This window comes from Herpailurus yagouaroundi, unplaced genomic scaffold (genome assembly GCF_014898765.1).
Source record: "Herpailurus yagouaroundi ecotype Mexico unplaced genomic scaffold, PumYag 198, whole genome shotgun sequence".
Taxonomy (NCBI): Eukaryota; Metazoa; Chordata; class Mammalia; order Carnivora; family Felidae; genus Herpailurus; species Herpailurus yagouaroundi.
Genome location: NW_024412429.1, coordinates 34,417,582 through 34,437,077, shown reverse-complemented (window position 1 = coordinate 34,437,077; position 19,496 = coordinate 34,417,582). Strand labels below are relative to the sequence as shown.

At 42.1% G+C, this 19,496-nt stretch overlaps 1 protein-coding gene across 23 annotated transcripts in view; it reads right to left on the bottom strand.

Annotated features, from left to right (window-relative positions):
• Positions 1-271: 271 nt before the first annotated feature.
• Positions 272-19,496, bottom strand: part of EPB41L2 (erythrocyte membrane protein band 4.1 like 2) — a 229,663-nt gene continuing 210,438 nt past the window's right edge. For all 23 annotated transcript variants that reach the window (XM_040449193.1, XM_040449206.1, XM_040449209.1 and 20 more), the window contains 2 exons: positions 18,088-18,197; positions 272-1,520 (listed from right to left, as the gene is read on the bottom strand). In XM_040449193.1, coding sequence (XP_040305127.1) covers positions 18,093-18,197 — 105 coding nt within the window. In that variant the 3' untranslated portion in view covers positions 272-1,520; positions 18,088-18,092. The remainder of the gene's footprint in view (positions 1,521-18,087; positions 18,198-19,496) is intronic.

Sequence of the window (19,496 nt, the reverse complement as noted above, 5' to 3'; positions counted from 1 at the left end):
ACTCCAGTTTATTTTTTAAACCCTTACAAAAAGAGAAGTGACTGGGGTGCCTGGGTGGCTCAGTCGGTTAAGCATCCACCTTTGGCTCAGGTCATGATCTTGCAGTTTGTGAGTTCAAGCCCCACGTTGGGCTCTGTGCTGACAGCTCAGAGCCTGGAGCCTCTGAGCCTCTTCCCACTAATGCTCTCTCTCTCTCTCTCTCTCAAAAATAAATAAAAACATTAAAAAAATTTTTTTTGAAATGTTTTTTTTCCCAAAGAGAAGTGACAAGTTCAGAGAATAAACAAACTTTATTTTATAACAGTATTACAGAAAGCAAAATACCATTTAATACAACTTGAAGCTGCTATAAATCTAATCTGGCATCATAACTATACATAGGGTCAAAAGCAAAGGAAAAAAACGTTCAATACAGTTAATAGGTCCCTATCAGGTCTCTGGTGTGTGCTGGTAAATGGTCTAGCTTCCTCACAACCATCAAAAAACCACCACAGCCCCTGCTTCTCTCCCTGGTGTCCTCAACCTCATGTGAATCATCCAACTGTCTGAAAGAGACATACCTGCTCCATAACAAAAGGTCAGTTTTACAAGTAGACAAGGAGGTTTAATACAAAGCAAGCGTTCTACACAAGTGTGTTCAAATAATGGAAAGTACTGAAATTTGGACATGTTAAGAAAGAAAGCACTAAGGTTTTAAGCTGCCTGCATATTTTAGCAGAAGGGAAGCCACCATTTTCTCTTCTTCCTCCCTCCTGTTTCTGGAATGCTGCCAAAGAGCACGTGTCTGAGAAGCATTGGCACTGTGGTGCGACAGGGTCTCTCAACACAGTGCGTGGTCAGTGAACTTGTTGGTAATTCTCCAGTCTGGACATTCTCTGACTTTTTACTTTTCTGGCCCAAAGTCAGAGGACTGGAAAGTCAACAGGGTTCAATATAAAAAATATCCCCAGTGAAATTCTCAAACATTAGAAAATTTTCAAGATGTAAGAAATGCTTCTAATCTGTATTAATATTTCCTCGTACAGTATATTGACTGCATCTGAAAATCTGTAAATATTTCCTGTGAGAATTCAATGGGAAGAATCTGGAAGATAGGAAAGCCGCTATTGAAATTAGTCACTGAGTTTCCTTTCTGCACAACAGCACCTGTTCAAGTGAACGGCACCTTACCAGCTTGGGCTGGCTTTGTTCACTATCATTTGATCAAAATGAGCGATTAAAAAGCAGGTAGTTGTACACAAAGCAAACGGGAAAACAAAAACAAAACTCCCTAATTAAGAAAAAAAAAGAATATTTAGAAGTGGTTATAAAACAAAATAATGTATTAAAATAAGAGGGAACAGTATAGACCAGAGCTGTTAAGGTAAGGTTTGGTCGTTGGCATTTTAATTCTTCCGGCTCCTGGTCATGGTTACCAGTCGTAGTATAAATTCGCTGGAGTAGTGGTGTGGCATTAAGACTTGGAATGGTCAAAATTCTTCAGGTTCACAAAGTTGAATGTTGTTTAAAAAAATGCATTTCTAGGAGGAAAAAAAGGGACAAGGGTTAAATATTCCAAAGACAGAGACTTGAAAAAAAAAAGTGTAACATTCCATCCAATTCCAAATTAAGTAACCAACAGTTACTACCTAATTCTACAATACGCAGCATGTTTTCCAGAAGACCAGCACTAAGGACTTACTCCACCCTGAGGAGGCCTTACACTGTGTGGGGAACTGACTGCACACCGAAAACAACCAGCAACTAAGAACACACACAAAAAGACTTAATTATATAACAGGTAATTCATACATTGAAAATCCATAAAGGAGAAACCCATGTAGACTTCAAAGCTAGATTCAAGGAAGGAGGAAAAACAAAGTCCATTCTGACTTCCTTGGAATGAACAGAAACAGTGCTTCAGGTGGGAGAACAGAATGGGGAAAGAGGTCAGGAAATGAGATGGTGTTCAGGGGGGTATGCAGAGTAAGGGGGCAGAAGGGGTTGCGAGAATGAATGAGGAACAGGAGAGTGAGGAAATGGACATTACTGGGGATAAGTAATAATTAAGTAATGGCAGGTCAGGTAAAAAATATTAGGTCTAGTTTTTAATACCTGGCTGACAAGTACAAAATTGATTTGACAGAAAAGAAAAAAAAGGATGAATTCAGGAAGTGCGTTCAGACAAATGAACAGCTCTCAGTGTGCTGTGATGATCCAGAGTAGAGAGCAAGAGGCAGAAGACAGGTCAGAGAGCCAGGGGGTGAGTGGCGGGTCCACGCAGGGCAGGACAAGCCCAGGAGAGGAGGCGGCTGGTTTTGAGGAAGGCTTGAGATGGCCTGATTTTGGTTCTGACAACCTCGCTGAAGCTTCAGTGTGAGGGACAGGCTACAGGTAGGGAGGAGAGAGACAGGAAGGCCAGGTATGCCTGCTGGCTGATGGGGATGTGAGTGCCACAGAAACCAAGTGCAGAGTGGACTGGGAGGTACCCCCGCTGGAGTACAATCAGAGGGTGGTGTCTGGGAAGAAAGTACCAGAGAGCACCATCAGGTTTGGAGTCTGGGACCTCAAAAGCAGAGAGAGAATGAAAGGCGTAAGGCGCAGGTGAGGTCTTAGGACCACGGATGTGGATTTGCAGGTTGGCACAAAGGGTAAGTAAAACTGGCAGGTGAACTAGTCTTTGCAAATATAAGGAAAAATGAGAGACGAGTCCCGGGGAAGCCCATAATCAAAGGGGTGGGGTGGGGGGCGGGTAGAAGAGAGGACTAAAAAAGGAGTGGATAGGGAGATAGACAAAAAATAAGGATGGTGCATTAGCCCCAAGAGTGAAGAGCGTTTTGAGAAGGCAATTTTTCACTTTCTACTCCAGCTTGGTTGGAAGTTTTGGCAAAAGGTAGGTGATTACAGAGGACAGTGGAGAGTGGTAATTAAGGTCCTTTCCAAGAGATATGGCCTCAAAGTCAGTTAGAATGCACACCCCCTTGTCTTGGTAAAATTGTCTTGTTTTAATGGAACAACTCCCCATTACTGAGATTTATCATACATATTATTCTAGCCTCTTGATTACACAGGATAGATTAATCAAATTCACTGTCTCCCACCTGTTGTCTGCTTTTGGCTATTTCATTACTCATTAGGACTTTGCTCGATTCCAGGTTGGGCGGGGGAGAGGGGCACATCAATGGAGAAAACACAAAGTCATCCTTTTTTAGGTTAGTAATTATGAACAGAAACTTGAGGGCTGGTGAGAGGGAATAGATAAAACTACCAATCAAATTGGAACTGGGAGTTATCTGTGACCTTCAGTCACACTATCTGCCCTTGATCTTTGTGAGCTGGTTGCTCTGTTCTTCTTGCTTAGTGAATATGCATTGCTTCTTGAAGCCAGCTGCCGCTCCGCCCAGCTCAGGTTATAGAAAGTGAACCTCTCATGTCACCAGTGCCTGGAAACCTACAGAAAGAGTGAGGTTTAAGCTCCGATTCTCCATTTCCTCTACATTCCATGTCATGTTACTCCACTGAATCTGTTTTCACCAAATATAAAAATTTCAATTTCGAAAAGAAAGCTAAAATTAAGCTTGTTTCAAAGTCATTAGCAGACAAGTAAACAGGAATCTAGGCGTATATAGGAATTGAATGAGAGATCTTGATTTCAAAGAGCTTCAATGTTTATTGAAATATATGTAGAGAAAAAGACATAGTTACTCATGTAAACTCAAATGTCATTTACTTTCATTTATTTGCAATCAAACCACTATAAAGTAAAACAAACCAATTTCCTCTTCTGGTAATAAGTATTACAAATGACAACCTCAACACACTCTTAGAATTCCAAACAGTTTTCAGAAGGATAGAAAATTACATTTATTGTAAGTTTAATGTTAAATGCATTCTCTTCCCCATTCCTTAAGAAGCAGTAAATCAAATGGAACTCTGAGCTAATTAGATATTCAGTATTGCAGAACATCCCAGTTTCTCACTGTTCTGGGTGAATAGGGAGTGATTTATTGTATGAAGTTTATAATTGACACATCCACCTATCTTTTTCTGACTGCTTCCTGTACTTAAACATATATGGAAATAGATTCCCACAAGTAGTAAACATCTAAGCTTTTGAACAAAGGAGGAGAAAAGGATGGAATCACTAACGCCACTGACACACAAGCATCAGACATTTAAACTTTTTTCTGTTCTTCTGCCATGTATCTGTGAGAGAGGAAAAAAAACCTTCGTAGTTGACTTTTTAACAGACTACATTTTAGCTCTAAATGATTTATTACCCATCCCAATCAAACTGAAAACTAGGCCCTGGTTCTTCATACAAGGGCTTCCTACAAGAACTCTTTTTTTTTTTTTTTTTTTTTTAAAGCTTGAATTCTCTCTCTTTCACAATAGTCTGGATACCTTATTTTGTCAACAGATTGACAGGCATTAATCGCTGGCATTAATTACTATCTTTGCCCCTTTTGGCAATATCATAATGGTCACCTTGAGCTTGGATCGGATCAAAACATTGAAGTATATGAATTATACATTATGTATTAGAGTTTTGGTCAAGTAAACAAAAACAGAAGCCCAAAGCACCGTTTCCATGCTTTAGTTTCCCACCCCTAGACTATATACAACGTCAGTGAGCGTTACTGACTACTACAGTGCAGTTCCCCTAGCCTCTGTCCCCCTCTTTGGGCCAGAGTGGGAACAGGTCAAGGTGGCTGCCTCATCTAATCACAGATCTAACTCTATATCCAAATGCTTCAAGGATATGTACCAGTTGCCTATTCCACCTTAAGTCCTCACAGAGGGTTCCAAACAGTCAAATTTATCTTAATGTGCCTGACGAACAGTGGGAAATCAGCCAAATTCAAGCACAGGGGTTTTATCGCTGCATCTGAAAAGCACAACCTCAGAGTTTCCAGAGACAGGGGCTCTCACACAGGGGTTTCAAACATGAGCATGCTCTATTCCAGAAACGGATTCGGTAAACTGCAAATGTGCACTTGTGAGAGAGTATTTGACCCAAACCACTAGAAATACTGCCTGTAAAGTGGTAAAGCACTCATCTGAAGGGGACTCTCAATAAACACGCAAAAATGTGGTTTTTATCCAAAATAATTAAAATAATGCAAGAAACCCTAACATTTAGCTTCGGATTAAGATTCAATTACAATAGGGCAGTAGTACAGCCGGAGATCTTGAAAACATGAGTAAAATATTTATGTAAGAGATAATCCAACTCTTTCCTAAATAAAAATGTGGTCCATGCACCCAGGTGTAACGTTCAGCTTTAAATACAATAGTTTATGGATTTCAGTTATTACTGATGCTAAACCGTCTTCCTTGGTCTTTGAGTATTTGATTTTAATTTTTAAACCGAATTTTCATTCTAAGAGGGGTCCTAGAACCAAAAAAGTAGGAGAAGTTCTATACGGTTAACCCAGGGAACAGCCAATGCTCACCATGTTTATAGCACCACTATGATGCAGACCGACCAGTTCTCCAAGTCTGCAGATCCTGAGGGAGAGACGTTTTCGGGGGGTAATGAAGTCAAAGCCATTTCATAATCACACTGAGCCATTAGTTGCCATTCCGGGGAATGGACATTTTCACTGATAGTGACACAAGGGTGAGCGCCCCTGTTGGCATCATGACACATAGGTCAAAGCAGTGCCACCAAACTGTACCAAAGTCACTGTTACCACCGCGCACTCTCGGTGACATAGAAGCAAAGACAGTAAGGCGGCAGGCAGCTTCACTTAAGGATGTCCTTGATGAAACACAGAAGATAAAATTACTGTCTTACATCTCAACCACCGAGTTCCTGTCTTTTTAACATTCTGTGGAATGAAATGGAAAATGGGCATAGAACACTCCTGCGGCATACAGATGGACGGTGGATGTCTAGAGAAAACAAGTCCTGCTTGGATTGTGAATTGAAGAGGCTGCTTTTTCATAACCACCTTTTTTATTTGAGAATTACTGAACGACAAACCATGTTATTCAATTTGGCAGGCATTTTCTTGAAAATGAGGTGAGCCTGTCATTTCAAGGAAAACAATGGACGATACTTGTGGCTGGTGATAAAATTCAAGCTTTGAGGTGAAACTGGGATTTTGGAAAACTAGTCCGGCCACCATGAGCTTGACAGCTTCCCAATTCTCTCTCTTTCCCAATATTTAAAGACTCTTATGAGATCAGTGGCAACCACTGTTTTTAGTGTCTCACTCATTGTGCCTCTTCCAGGATTTCATATCATTGGAACCACACACTATCTGTAGCCTTTCAGACACGCTTCTTTCACTAAGTGATTATTTTGAGCTATTTTAATAAATATTTTACATTTGTTATGTTTAATTTGTAATGTGGTAAATTTCAATAATCTTGATTTTTACTAGGGTGAATTTTGATAGATATACTTCACTCTGACAAAAGCTCTTTGGGTTCTTTGGTAATATTTAAGAGAGCAAAGTGTCTGAGGACCATCAACCTTAGAAATTGCTTGTGTAGCCTCTGCTGTCCCTAACGTATCACTCTTTCCTTCTCTCGTGGATATCTGTGTGCCTGCTGAATTTAGAAGGAAAAATTAAATCTACTGTTGTTGTTTGTGTTATTGTTGTTGTTTTTCCTTTTTGGTCAAATGGTCAACAGGTCAGCACCTGTTCAACAAACAGTTCAGGGAAATAACTTTGCTTCACCTGCTTTGCCTGAACATACTAATGCTGCTATGGTGCCACTCACCTCAAGAGGCTCTCCAGTGGCCCCCGGGAGACTCTGGTCTCACCTTCAGGTCTTGGACCTGGTTGCCTTCCACCCCCATCTCTGTCTCTTCTGAGTGCCAACTATATTGCGCTCGATAACGTACACGCTAACACAACTTCACTTCAAAGAAAAAAGTTCAGAGTTTGCTAAAATCACATCGATTTACTTAAGTATTTTTGCTTTCAAGAGTCAATTTTGAGATGCTTTCTCCAAATTTCCATTTGTTAAAAACAAAACAAAACAAAAACCCACGCCTGACTTTCACCCACAACTCATTCCCGTTCCAGAGGGAGGTGTCAGGAAGAGCGCCTTCTTTCATTCCACACTGTAAATGGCCAAAGCTCTCTTTAGGCTTTGAGCCAATTACACTCCCTTACCTTTGAGGACAGTAAGGGAGTGATATTAGGGATACCAGCAGGCCAGTTAATGGAGTTTTCTTTAAAGCCAACAGTAAATTTTTTTAATATTTATTTTTGAGAGAGAGAGAGAGGAAGGGAGGGAGGGAGGGAGGGAGGGAGGGAGGGAGAAAGTGTGAGCAGGAGAGGTAGCAGAGAGAGAGGGAGAGAGACAGAATCCCAAGCAGGCTCTGCACTGTCAGCACAGAGCCTGACATGGGTCTCTAACTCCCAAACCATGAGATCATGACCTGACTTGAGAGCAAGAGTCAGATGCTTAAAACGACTGAGCCACCCAGGCGCCCCTAAAACCCACAGTAATTTTTCTATTGGAATCTTTATACTTGACACATTGAAGTCCCTATTAAAGAATTACTACCACACAGCAATTTCAGAACATACTGCCAAATGAAAACATCAGTTTTACCTAATTTTTAAACACCGTTATTTTATAAAATATGGATTTACTTATTCACTTAGCTTTGTATCATAGCTGCAACCTCAAAGAACTTTTGCACAAAATTTTTCTAAAATGAATCATGTTTCAAGTACATTGGTGGGAGTCTGTTATTTGAAAGATTCCCGTCATGAAGCCTTCTGCAAAGCAGCATGTAGTGTGGATTCAGACTGACTGTGGGTCAGTCGAGCTCTGTCACTCACCATCTGTGTGACTTAGGTGAGAGACTTAACTTCTCTAGGCCTCCGTGTGTCCTCGTCGACACCTAAAATAGCCGTAAGAACTAGTTCTCAAACTAGTTGGCAAAGTTCTCAAACAAAGCGGGGCACAGAGCAGGCAACCAATGAATGTTAGCCAGTATTATTTTTATAGATTTTCATAGAGGAGACTTCAAATTTTGTTGGGTTTGCTTCCACCTTAAGTTCTGTTCTACTCTTGAAGACAGACACTGAAGACCGTGTCGGTTTCCCTGTTAATAATTGCTCGAACCGATGTAATGGTTCCCTTATAGGACGCCTCACCTAATCTAGCATGCTTTCAGTCAACCCCACACTCTCCTGAGGGATTTGACCTTCCTGAAGAACAGTGCCGAACATGCCCTTCCCCTACTCACGTACCCTGTGCAGATGACCTACACAGCAAAGTCTAATCTGAGGTACTGACACGCAAGGTCAGGACCTTCCATCTGCAATTTGCCATTGACAAGTCTTTCCATGTCTGCGGAGACCTCAACACACATCCACGTGTAGGATTTGCTCTTCCTGATACCATCCCATTGCTTCTCCACACGCTCTTTCCTCTCTGCTCGCCTCCATCTGTTCGAATCCTCCCCAGCACTCTGCACAGAGTGGCTTCCCTGTTGCCTTTTCAGGGAGGTCTTCTCGGAAATGCCCGTCAGAAACTGTCTCTCCTCCGGTCAACTTTCACAGCCCTTTATGAAGGCTACTCTTAAAACACTATTTTTTACTCTCTATATTATTAGCATTCGCGTTCCTATGCTTTTACCTCCTTCTCCCAACAACTATCATAGTGCTTCGAACGTGGTCCTTTCACAATGGTACCCACTGATGAATCCACGAGTGAACGTAACAGGGACGGATCTGCAAGGCAAGCCTGAAGAGCAGGGGTTCGGGAGGGGGGGAAAACTGGTTTGCTTCTTCTGTTCTCTTTTGTTAAATAACTACACCTATCATATCTTGGGAGGACTCTGCCTTCTTTAAGAACCTGGCTTTCCGGGGCGCCTGGGTGGCGCAGTCGGTTAAGTGTCCGATTTCAGCCAGGTCACGATCTCGCGGTCCGTGAGTTCGAGCCCCGCGTCGGGCTCTGGGCTGATGGCTCAGAGCCTGGAGCCTGTTTCTGATTCTGTGTCTCCCTCTGTCTCTGACCCTCCCCCGTTCATGCTCTGTCTCTCTCTGTCCCAAAAATAAATAAACGTTGAAAAAAATTAAAAAAAAAAAAAAAAAGAACCTGGCTTTCCTAAATCTTTGAAGCTCTGACAAAGATTTCTAAGAGTAGTTAGTATTTGGCCCGAAAGCTGGAATAAGATCTGGTTCACTCTGCTAGGTTTAAATCTTGTGGGAACTTGATGTGAAAGCATTTTACAAAATCTTAAAGCTTCGTTTACATTACAAGTGGACTAGAGAAAGGATATACTCAGTATCCGGTATTCTAGCTAGGCCTGTATCAATATTAGGTTTATTAAGACAAGGAGATGAGAAAACATTTCTCTGTGGCATCAAATAAAAGTTGTACTTAAAAAAATAGTATCAAAACTCCTTATATCTTTTAGGGAAAAAAAAACTTTGAAAGCATATACGAACAGAACTTACTTACTAAGTATTTATTTTGCGTTTTCTTTAAACAGGAAGGTTAGTGGGAATCAAAAGAATTCATCTCTAGACCCAACTCTCTAGCTTACTATTACTTTACATTTTCCCCCCACATCTTCAGAATCCAGTATGTTATTTTGTACTTACAGTACATCAATTGGGAAGTATTTTTCGTATTTTAAGTAGCCACATGTGAGTACTGGCTATCGTACTGGACAAATCGAGATTCCCACTTGCTCTAAGGCTAACGAAACTATTTTCATCTATAAGCGTTACGTCAACATAGGGCCAATAAGTCACTGAATGTAATTCTCATGGGGTCAGGAGTATCTAAAACACACGCACGCACTCACTCACTCGCACTCATCGGTTACCATAGCAAAATTCTCTCCTAATGCCACCCACAAATTTACATTTTTAAAAAACAGTATCTGGGATGACTAACATGGGAGAAGTTATTCAGACAGACAAAACTATACTTAGCTCTACACATGGATGGCATTTAGGATTCCTGAGTAGAAATGACCTTTGCAAATTACTTTATTCTCTAGGATTCTAGTTCCTCATTTAAAAAGGAGGGGGGGGTTGAGAGAAGATGATCTATAAGCAGTTTAAGATTGAATATTCTTTTAACTTTCATACTCTTCAATGCGCCCTTATCTCGGGTATAATAAAGGCACAATATCAGGCCCACCTCCTCAGAGGCCGGTGGCTGAACACATCAGTAGGGAGACTGGGTACCAAGGCCTCAGCATGAAGAGCCACTGGGGACCCAGAGCTCTCCCCTCATCTGAGGGGGGCAGCACCTCCTCAGCCTTTGCCGCCATGACAGGCAGCAGAGTTTCTCATGTTTCTGAAGTTGTTCAAAGCCTTCCCATTTTAAGCACCATTAATCCAAGTTCTAAAAAAATACTGTTTGGGCCAAAAAACAAAACTTTGGGTATCACCTTCATGCATCTAATTTGCCAATTTTGCCTCAGCCTCCCCACCCCTTTGGGGCTATTTTTAATTCTCAATAATGAAAAACTGGAAAAGATATGCAGTATTTGTGACTAAGAGGTTAATAACCTTAATAAATCTGTAAGAGATAATAAACACCTGAACAGAAAAAGGGGAAAAAACTGGCAACTCAAAGAAATGAAAATTGTGAGGTGTATGTGTATTTTAGCTTCATTAGCAATCAAAAGAAAAAAAAAGAAAAGAAAAGAAATACACAAGTAAAAAAAGGAGGGGGGGCAAATGCTCTTTCCTCACCAGATTGGCAAAGATTTCTTAAATGTTTTACAATCTTTAATGTCACAAAGGTGTAGGAAAACAGGTTGCTCATAAATTTAAGTGGGAGTCTAACTTGATAGAACCTTTCAGGACAGGCAGGCAATATGCCCAAAAGAAACCATTGTGGGGCGCCTGGGTGGCTCAGTCAGTTAAGCGTCTGTGTGTTCACACAGAGACACTGTGAAAGGGAATTTTTGACCTCCAGGAGCGGAGGAATTATGGGTCACTTGCACTTTCTGCTATCCCTCCATTTTTAAAAACTTATAATTGCCTCTATTATTACCAGAAAAAAAAAAAAACAATAAAGATCATTTCATCTTCAAAAACAATAATGAATAGTTCTGTCCAAGGGCAAACCCTGGGAAATTAGTGGCTACCAGGCGCTCACGAATGCACAACAGCAGTGGTGTCCAGTGCCTCTTCCGTTGGGCAGTTCAAGTCTATTGGAGCTGACTCCTTGATAGCACCTGCCAGCTTTAAATGTTAAACGCAACATTCCACAGCACTGCAAAGTGAAAACTGGCCGTGCCTGAAAGCCACGAAGTCCAAAATGGCTTTCGAAGTCTCTGTACAAATCTTCATTTTAGGTTTGATTAATCTACACTGAAAACTAATGCTAATTTTAGGTATGAGACTAGCACAAATGAGGCAAAGGGAATAAAATGAAAACGCAACACAGTTGATATGCTGGACGAACTCCTGGCTCCTGAACTGGAAACAGTCATCTGGAAGTCAATGGGTTTGTGCTGCCCCTTTTAAAAACAGAGTGATGCCCATCAGGGCCCACATTTAACTAGCTAGAACTCAGTTTGGCTACCAATTCAGCCAATGTGGCTCTTCTCTCCTGTCAAGTCAGTTAGATAATGAATGCTAATTTCCTGTTTGGCTTTCGAGTTCATTTTGAAATCCTGAATATCACCCTGACTCTGAAAGGTTAGCTTGGACGCAACGTGATCTTATTTAGAAATCAGTATTCATGGATGCCCAACAGCACAGGAAGCAATAGCACTAACTTAGAGGTATTTAATGTGGGAGGGAGATTGGGACTCAAGGTCTACCTCGAAGGAAGGATGGATTTACTGGGTTTGGGGTAATCCCAGCGCTAGTTCTGGTGGCTCTGTGAAACCCGGTACAGTGCTCTCCATCTTCTTGGATAACAAGTGCACAGAAAAGCCAAAGACCCCAACACTGTGTTGTCAGCTTCTTGAAAGCACTCTCCATGCGAAATCCTTATGTCCTCAACCTGTTACAGGGCTCCATTTCACTACCAGACTGAGGCAGCTGTGACAAATCCCCAGGCTGATTTCGTACCAACGAGTGCAGAGGACATGTCCACTTAATTTCTTTGCCATATTTAATACTTACTCTCTCCTTCTTGGAGTTCTCTTCTGCAGCTTTCGTGATACCTTTTGTCCTCTTTGTCTTCCTACTTTCCCCTCTCTTCCTGTTACATCCCCTCTGACCTGGCTCAGGTCACTCAAACCAAAGGCTTCCTCACTAGAGCACACATTCACATGACCTTCAGGCCTCCCCTTCCTGCTCAGAAGCCTGTTGTGATTTCTCTCAAAGCTCCTGGCAACTTCCTGGACCTCTCCACGTGCACGTGGACCTCTCATGTGCAGCTCAAACTCAACATGTGTGGGGTAGAATATTCCAACTTTTATTTTATTCCTAAGAGCAAGAAGGGTTCAAAGCTGACTCTAGAGGCTACAAAAAGTTCTTACAACGTGCCTTGGAAGGAAACTCTTTTGTATATTCTATTACCATCCTCAGTTCACATGTGGCAGAACAGATACACAGAAAAGTGAAAGAGCCCACACAGGTCACACACCTAGGAGATAGATTTGAACCCAGAAGATCTGCTATGCTATATTTCCTCTTAACAAGCAGACCACCCGGTAAATTTCCAAATAACCCTGCTGTGGGCATGTGTGTAAGACAGGGCCTTACAAATTCACTGCCAAACTCCCTCCAGAATGCCTAAGGCAGGTGCTCTCTCCTACAGTACCAAGAACAAAAAATACACCTTGCTTTAAGACAGCTAAGCCAAGGGCGCCTGGGTGGCTCAGCTGGTTAAGTGACTGGCTTCGGCTCAGGTCACGTTTTGGCAGTTTGTGAGTTTGAGCCCCAAGTCGGGCTCTGTGCTGGCAGCTCAGAGCCTGGAGCCTGCTTCAGATTCTGTGTCTCCCCCTCTCTCTGCCCCTCCCCTGCTCACACTCTGTGTTTTCTGTGCCTCAGTAATAAATAAATTTTAAAAAAATTAAAAAATTAAAAAAAAAAAAAAAGACAGCTAAGCCAAGAAGACTGGCCATACTGCACATGACATATGGAAATAACACATGTATCCCACAAATACATGAAATTACAGGTACCACCATCAACTCATTGGCTCAAGCCAGAAACATGGGATTCTCCCCTGCTCAATCTTCCCAACTCACAAACCTCCATATCCCCGTGCAGTCACCAAGTCAGAAGCCTCTATCTCCTTACCATCTCTCAAATACATGAGGCACACCTTCTTCTCTGGATAAAGCTTAGCCTCTTTAGCGTGGCTCATAAGACCCTCTATGCTTGGGCCTCCGCCTCTCTGCACCCCCTCACCTTCCATCACTCTCCTTCCTACACGTGTCCTGCAACCCAGCTGTGCCTGATGGTGTACCCTTTGTAGAGGGTCAGGTTCACAGTACCAGATCTTGCCTGGAATGGCCTCTTCCATGCCTTTCTTCATCCAGCTATTCCGACTTTCCTGGAGGCTCAGGTGAGAAGCCCCATCCTCATGCACAGATTTTTGTTCCCGCCAAACTCAGCTCAGAACATATCCTCAAACTAGAGACCCTCTTTTACTATAATGATTTATTGTGAATGCGGAACTTGTTTGATTTCAAAGTCCATGGTACACATTCGGGGATACCCAAAGGGCGTTCCATAGATCTGGTGTAACAAACAAGAAAACAAGCGAGTAAAACGAATGAATGGACGAGAGGCTGCTCCTCCATCATTTCCTCCTCTGGCTGCTCACTGCTTTCAGAAGAGAAGGAGGCATTGTCTGCTTTTTATCCTACATGAGGGATTATTCCAGGAGCCACGGGGACTTGTTTGAAGTCTGGACTGAGAGAGGTCATGGTGCCAGCTGAGGCAAAGTCACGAGCTCCCCCTCCTGGGGCTCATTCTTTTGAGGCCACACAGACCAAACCATCCAGTGGGACTCTTCCTCCTCATCAGGACAGTCAGGGAGCACCAGTCTAGTGGTGACAAGGCCATTAAAATTTTGTGTCCATTTGAGGGCTCGGAAACATGCATTTAGAATAAAATGGCAGGAGGGAGTCGTCCTTAACACAACATAAAAATAAAAAGTTACAAAGAAGTAGTGAAGTTCCCCATGCGTTGTGTGTTTCCCTTCTTCCCGGACCGTGCTCACTCCTCTCTGCCTCACAGCCACCCAACCTGCAGCCGAGTGCCGGCCTCGGGAGGTTCAGCCCTCTGCGGGTTCCTCTTTCACCATCTTCCGTTTGCTCCCCTCTCCCCTACTTTCAATGCTTGATCAAAAGCTCAGAGCTACTCTAAAGGAAGAGGTCGGGTCAGATCAGGAGGAGCGCTGCTCGCGTCTGAGAAAGGGAGATGGGGCAGATATATCATCGGTAGTTATTTCTTCTTTTCTGGTCTTGCTCTTTGCCTCTGCCCACCTGGCTGCCTCTGTGGGATCCTGGCAGGGCAGGTGGAGAGCAGCTGAAGGGGTTCAGACACACTCCTCCTCTCAGCCCCGACAGGCACCAGGCAAGGGGCAGTGTTCAAGAACAAACTGCAGCCAGCGGGGGGTTGAGGATGCTTAGATGACTGCAGACACAGGTAACTCCGATTTGTCCTTCAGATTTCACTCAAACTCAGTTTCTCAAGTAAAAGGTTAAATTTACAATATTTGGCTCTCTCCTACTGCATTACTTCCTTAGAGCAGTGAGCACATCTGCAATTACATTTTGTTTGCTCATATTTGTACCTCCCTTCCTGGAGCGGATCCTTCCCGAGGAAGGGGACCATGTTTGTTTTGTTTACCAATTTGACAATTTGAATCCTCAGTGCCTAAGCTCTACGCTAGAACACTTTGGTACTCATTAAGGATTTTTTTGACTGGATGGATGAATCTTTCCAAATTTACCTAGTTTGCTCACCTTACACGTGAATTTACATTTTAACCTCCTAAATCTGTTTCACAAGGCTGCTTACAAAGAGGTCCTCTGAGAGTCAAACTTCAAAGGCTGTGTGTGTGTGTGTGCACGCGTGTGTGCACGTGTGGACATGCACCCACTGAAAAAAATGAGTAAAAGGTGCTAGGGATAACTGATATGACCAATTCACATTAAAACTTGTAAGACAAATATTGAAAAGTCAATTGTATCTTCCTAAACCAGCAACAGCTAGAGAAGATTCATAAGACCTCTTTTGGGTAAGAAAGTAACACAAGTTGGTTGGAAGACATCAAAGAACACCTATAAATGGAGAGAGATATTTTACGTTTGTGGGAAAGAAGATTTAATATCATAAAGATGTAATTCTCACCATACTGAGCTACAAAGTGGGTGCAGTTCCAATTAAAATACCATAGGATTATCTTAGAACTCAACAATCCGATTCTGAAATTTATATGGAACACCAGGAGCCCAGAATAAAGACACTTGAAAAAACACAATTGGGAGATACATCCTACCAGATATCAAGACTCATTTTAAAGCTATAATAATTGGGGGCGCCTGGGTGGCGCAGTCGGTTGAGCGTCCGACTTCAGCCAGGTCACGATCTCGCGGTCCGTGAGTTCGAGCCCCGCGTCAGGCTCTGAGCTGATGGCTCAGAGCCTGGAGCCTGTTTCCGATTCTGTGTCTCCCTCTCTCTCTGCCCCTCCCCCGTTCATGCTCTGTCTCTCTCCCAAAAATAAATAAATGTTGAAAAAAAAAAATTTAAAGCTATAATAATTGAGGCAGTATGGCATTGGAGCAGAGATAGACACAGGAAACAAGTACCAAGAAACATCCCCACGTATACAAGAAAACTGATACATGACCTGCAGGTTAGAGAGGGAAAGGATGGGCTCTTCAATAAACAGGGCTGGAATGCTGGTACTTATAAAGGAAACAAACGATCACTGTTTCTTATCACACAGAAAAACCGATTTCTTATGGATTAAGGATTGATCTATGGAAGGCAACATTAACATGCTTTGATCAATAGTATCTTTAACACCTCAGGGTATGGAAAGAGCATAAGCCATAAAGAAAAGAGTGGTAATTAAACTGTATTAACTCTATTAATAACTACATTCAATATACTAACTATATTGACCTCTACTTAAAATAAAAGACAAACCACAAACCCGAAGATATCTGCAACACATAAATTTGTAACAAAGGATTAGAATCTAGAATCCATCAAGATCAGTAAGAATGAGAAAGTTATAGGTCATTTCATATTAGTTCAGTATAAACTAAAATATCAGAGGGGAGTTTGAGCAAGCGTGGGAGCCATCACTTCTGTGTAAGACAACTGGCCTGACCACGAGGTGTATTCTGTGACCGGCATTCCTGTGAGGTATGTATCCATTAACCGATCAGTGTAAAAGCATTTTAAAAACAAAAAAGCAACTTGGTATATGTGCTATGCAAAAAACCTACCTTTTAAAACCCTAATACAAACATAATTATGAACATTTACCCATTTCACTAAGAATTCTTTAGCACAACTTTTAATGGCTATATTTTAGTCATGACACAGAAACAGCCTAAGATATAACCAATCCCTACTGTTGGCCATTTAGACTGTTCGTGTGACTGTGTGTGTGTGTGTGTGTGTGTGTGTATAGGGTTAGGGTTAGGGTGTATACACACACACACATATATACACATACGTACATACACACGCACATGTATATACATATATATGATAAATACTCTTGTAAGTAAATCTTTGTATACATCTCTGATTATTTAAGATAAATTCTTTTTTTTTTTTTAATTTTTTTTTAACGTTTATTTATTTTTGAGACAGAGAGACAGAGCATGAACAGGGGAGGGGCAGAGAGAGAGGGAGACACAGAATCCGAAACAGGCTCCAGGCTCTGAGCTGTCAGCACAGAGCCTGACGCGGGGCTTGAACTCACAGACAGTGAGATCATGACCTGAGCCGAAGTCGGACGCTGAACCGACTGAGCCACCCAGGCGCCCCTATTTAAGATAAATTCTTAACAATGGTTTAAATGGTAGGTACCTTTAATTTGGGTTTTGCCAACTTGTTCTCTAGGAAATATTACTAATTTATAAAGCTGCACAGGACTATTATTTTTCCTCTCTTAACCTCCCCAACACTAGTTAAAAACAAAATTTGCCAGATTTATAAGTGAAAACTTGTACACTAAATTTTTAATTTGTATTGATTTAAATAGGGAGGCTGAACATTTTTTGTTTATTGTTCACTTAGTTTCTATGTGGTTTACTTAATTCTTGGCCCATTTTTCTACTTACATGCTTAAATTTTTTGATGAGACCCAAGAGTTCATAATATATTCAGGATATTGACTCCTTCTCTGCCAGGCATATTGAACTTTGTCATTTATCTTCTACTTTGGTTTAGGTTTTAAATTTTTTATATAGCCAAAGCAATCTTTTCCTTTTTGGTTCATTCTCTAATATATAATTTTTCATGTATATTTAAAGGAATTAACTCATCTCCCTTTTGTGCCCCCTACAATAAAAATGCCTCATCTTAATGAAGGCAATAGCACCTTCTTCAAAGGGTCATCGTAAATGTCAATTAAGACAACCTATACTGATATACCTTGGTTTGGTTTTTTTTTATATATATATATATATATTTTATTTTATTTATTTTTTAATGTTTTTATTTATTTTTCAGAGAGAGAGAGACAAGAGAGACAGAGAGAGACAGTGGGTGGGGGAGACAGTGGGTGTGAGTGGGGGAGGGGCAGAGAGAGAGAGGGAGAGACAGAATCAGAAGCAGGCTCCAGGCTCTGAGCTGTCAGTACAGAGCCTGACGCAGGGCTTGAACTCATGAGCCGTGAGATCATTACCTGAGCTGAAATCAGACACCTAACCGTCTGAGCCACCCAAGCGCCCCTATACTGATATACTTTGCAAACAGTAAAACGATATAGAAATGTCAATTATTAGCAGCCCTCAGTACATGACAGTTATTAACATTACATGCCCATTGGACGGCGGAGTTAATAACTATATGCAGGTAACGTGAGTAGATATATTTGGGATAATAAAGTTTGAAAAAATCACATGGACCACAGGAGACAGACACCGTGAGGGAGTACATTTCACGTCCCTCGGCGGGTTGAGGAGCGCAAACGGTCAAGACAGAAGCCCCAGAGGATACAGACGCTTACCTTACTTACTCTTCCCCTTCCTCCAACTCAGTCTCTTTGTGCACCACCACTCTTGTGACCGACATGTCGGGGTGCTGCTCTCTGGCTTCCCTGATGGCCTGGGCCAGCGCCTGCCAGAGTCAGGAGAAAGCACTGTGAGCACAGCAATGGGCTTATTCCCGGGTTGGGAAGACAGACATACGCTGATCAACTGGGATTCCATGGCAAGCAAAGATGGCTTTATTGCTTTCTTTGAGGGAGCAGGGATTTTAAGTGGGCTCATAATTCTTTTTAGAGAATGCTTCTCACTTCCCCAAATTTCCCATTTCCCCCCCAGTCTTTTCAAATATACATGTACAAGAGACATGCAGACTCTGAAGCCCAGCCCCGTACTCGCCACGAGACTTGGAGAAAACAGATCTTCTCTGATCTTCATATTCTCACCTGTAACCTGAGACTAACGCTAAGGTCATGAGGATCATTTTGAGGTTCACTGTGCAGATTGGAGGAATGATGTAACAGCCTGTCTATTCACCCATGGGTACTTGCTGTCACACAGCTCAAATGCCAAGACACAGGACCAGACCAAACCAGACTAGACCACAAGCTACCCTTGTGGTTTCTCACTAGCTGTTTGAGGTAAGATGTTTGTTGAGCTGTTATGTTGCAGGAAAAAGATCTATAAACTTCTAGGGCACAGAGCAATAAAAACGGTAGCAACACTGATAACGTACAATTGCAAAGTGAAAGGACAGAGAGACTACTCTTCAGTAAGTACAGGTCTCTAGTTTACAGTCGAAAACACTGAAGGCACAAAGGTCAACAGGTCGTGCTTGAGGCCATCCTGCGGCTGGGCCACAGGGCAGGAGCAAGACTGGGACGCCACTCCACTGGCTCCTAGGCTCTTCCCAGACCGCACGGTGAGAAAATGAAGTTTCTTTGTATTTTATCAGAAACCAAGCTGCATACAAGTGTTGTGACAAAGTGGAAAGATCCTATTTTTCTGAGGGAAAGGTGTTTAAAGATGTCTTGGGGAGAAAGTAAAACACCATAAAACACCACTCAAAATCTAAGAAAGAATTCTGGAACAGAAAGGGAAGCCTTCAAGGATGGAAAGCACCATATCTCATATGGACACTATGCCTTTGAAAGAAGCAGCCCAAGTTTTCCTGTTTCTCTGTCATCTGCTGAAGGGCACAACCACATTTGTTGTTTGTGGTACAGTTTCTGTCAGCTGAAAGGTTACTGAACAAAACCCCGAGCCTCATTCCACACACACAGAAAGGTAAAGCTGCAAAAAAAGAAATTTGTTTTTATGCCAAAAATTTTTACACAGAAGCTTGGAAGACAGTTGAGGGTGCTCGAATTTCCACTAGGGAACAAACTGGTGACCCACCTGTGTCAGGGCAAGAGAGAACTCAACCAGGGGA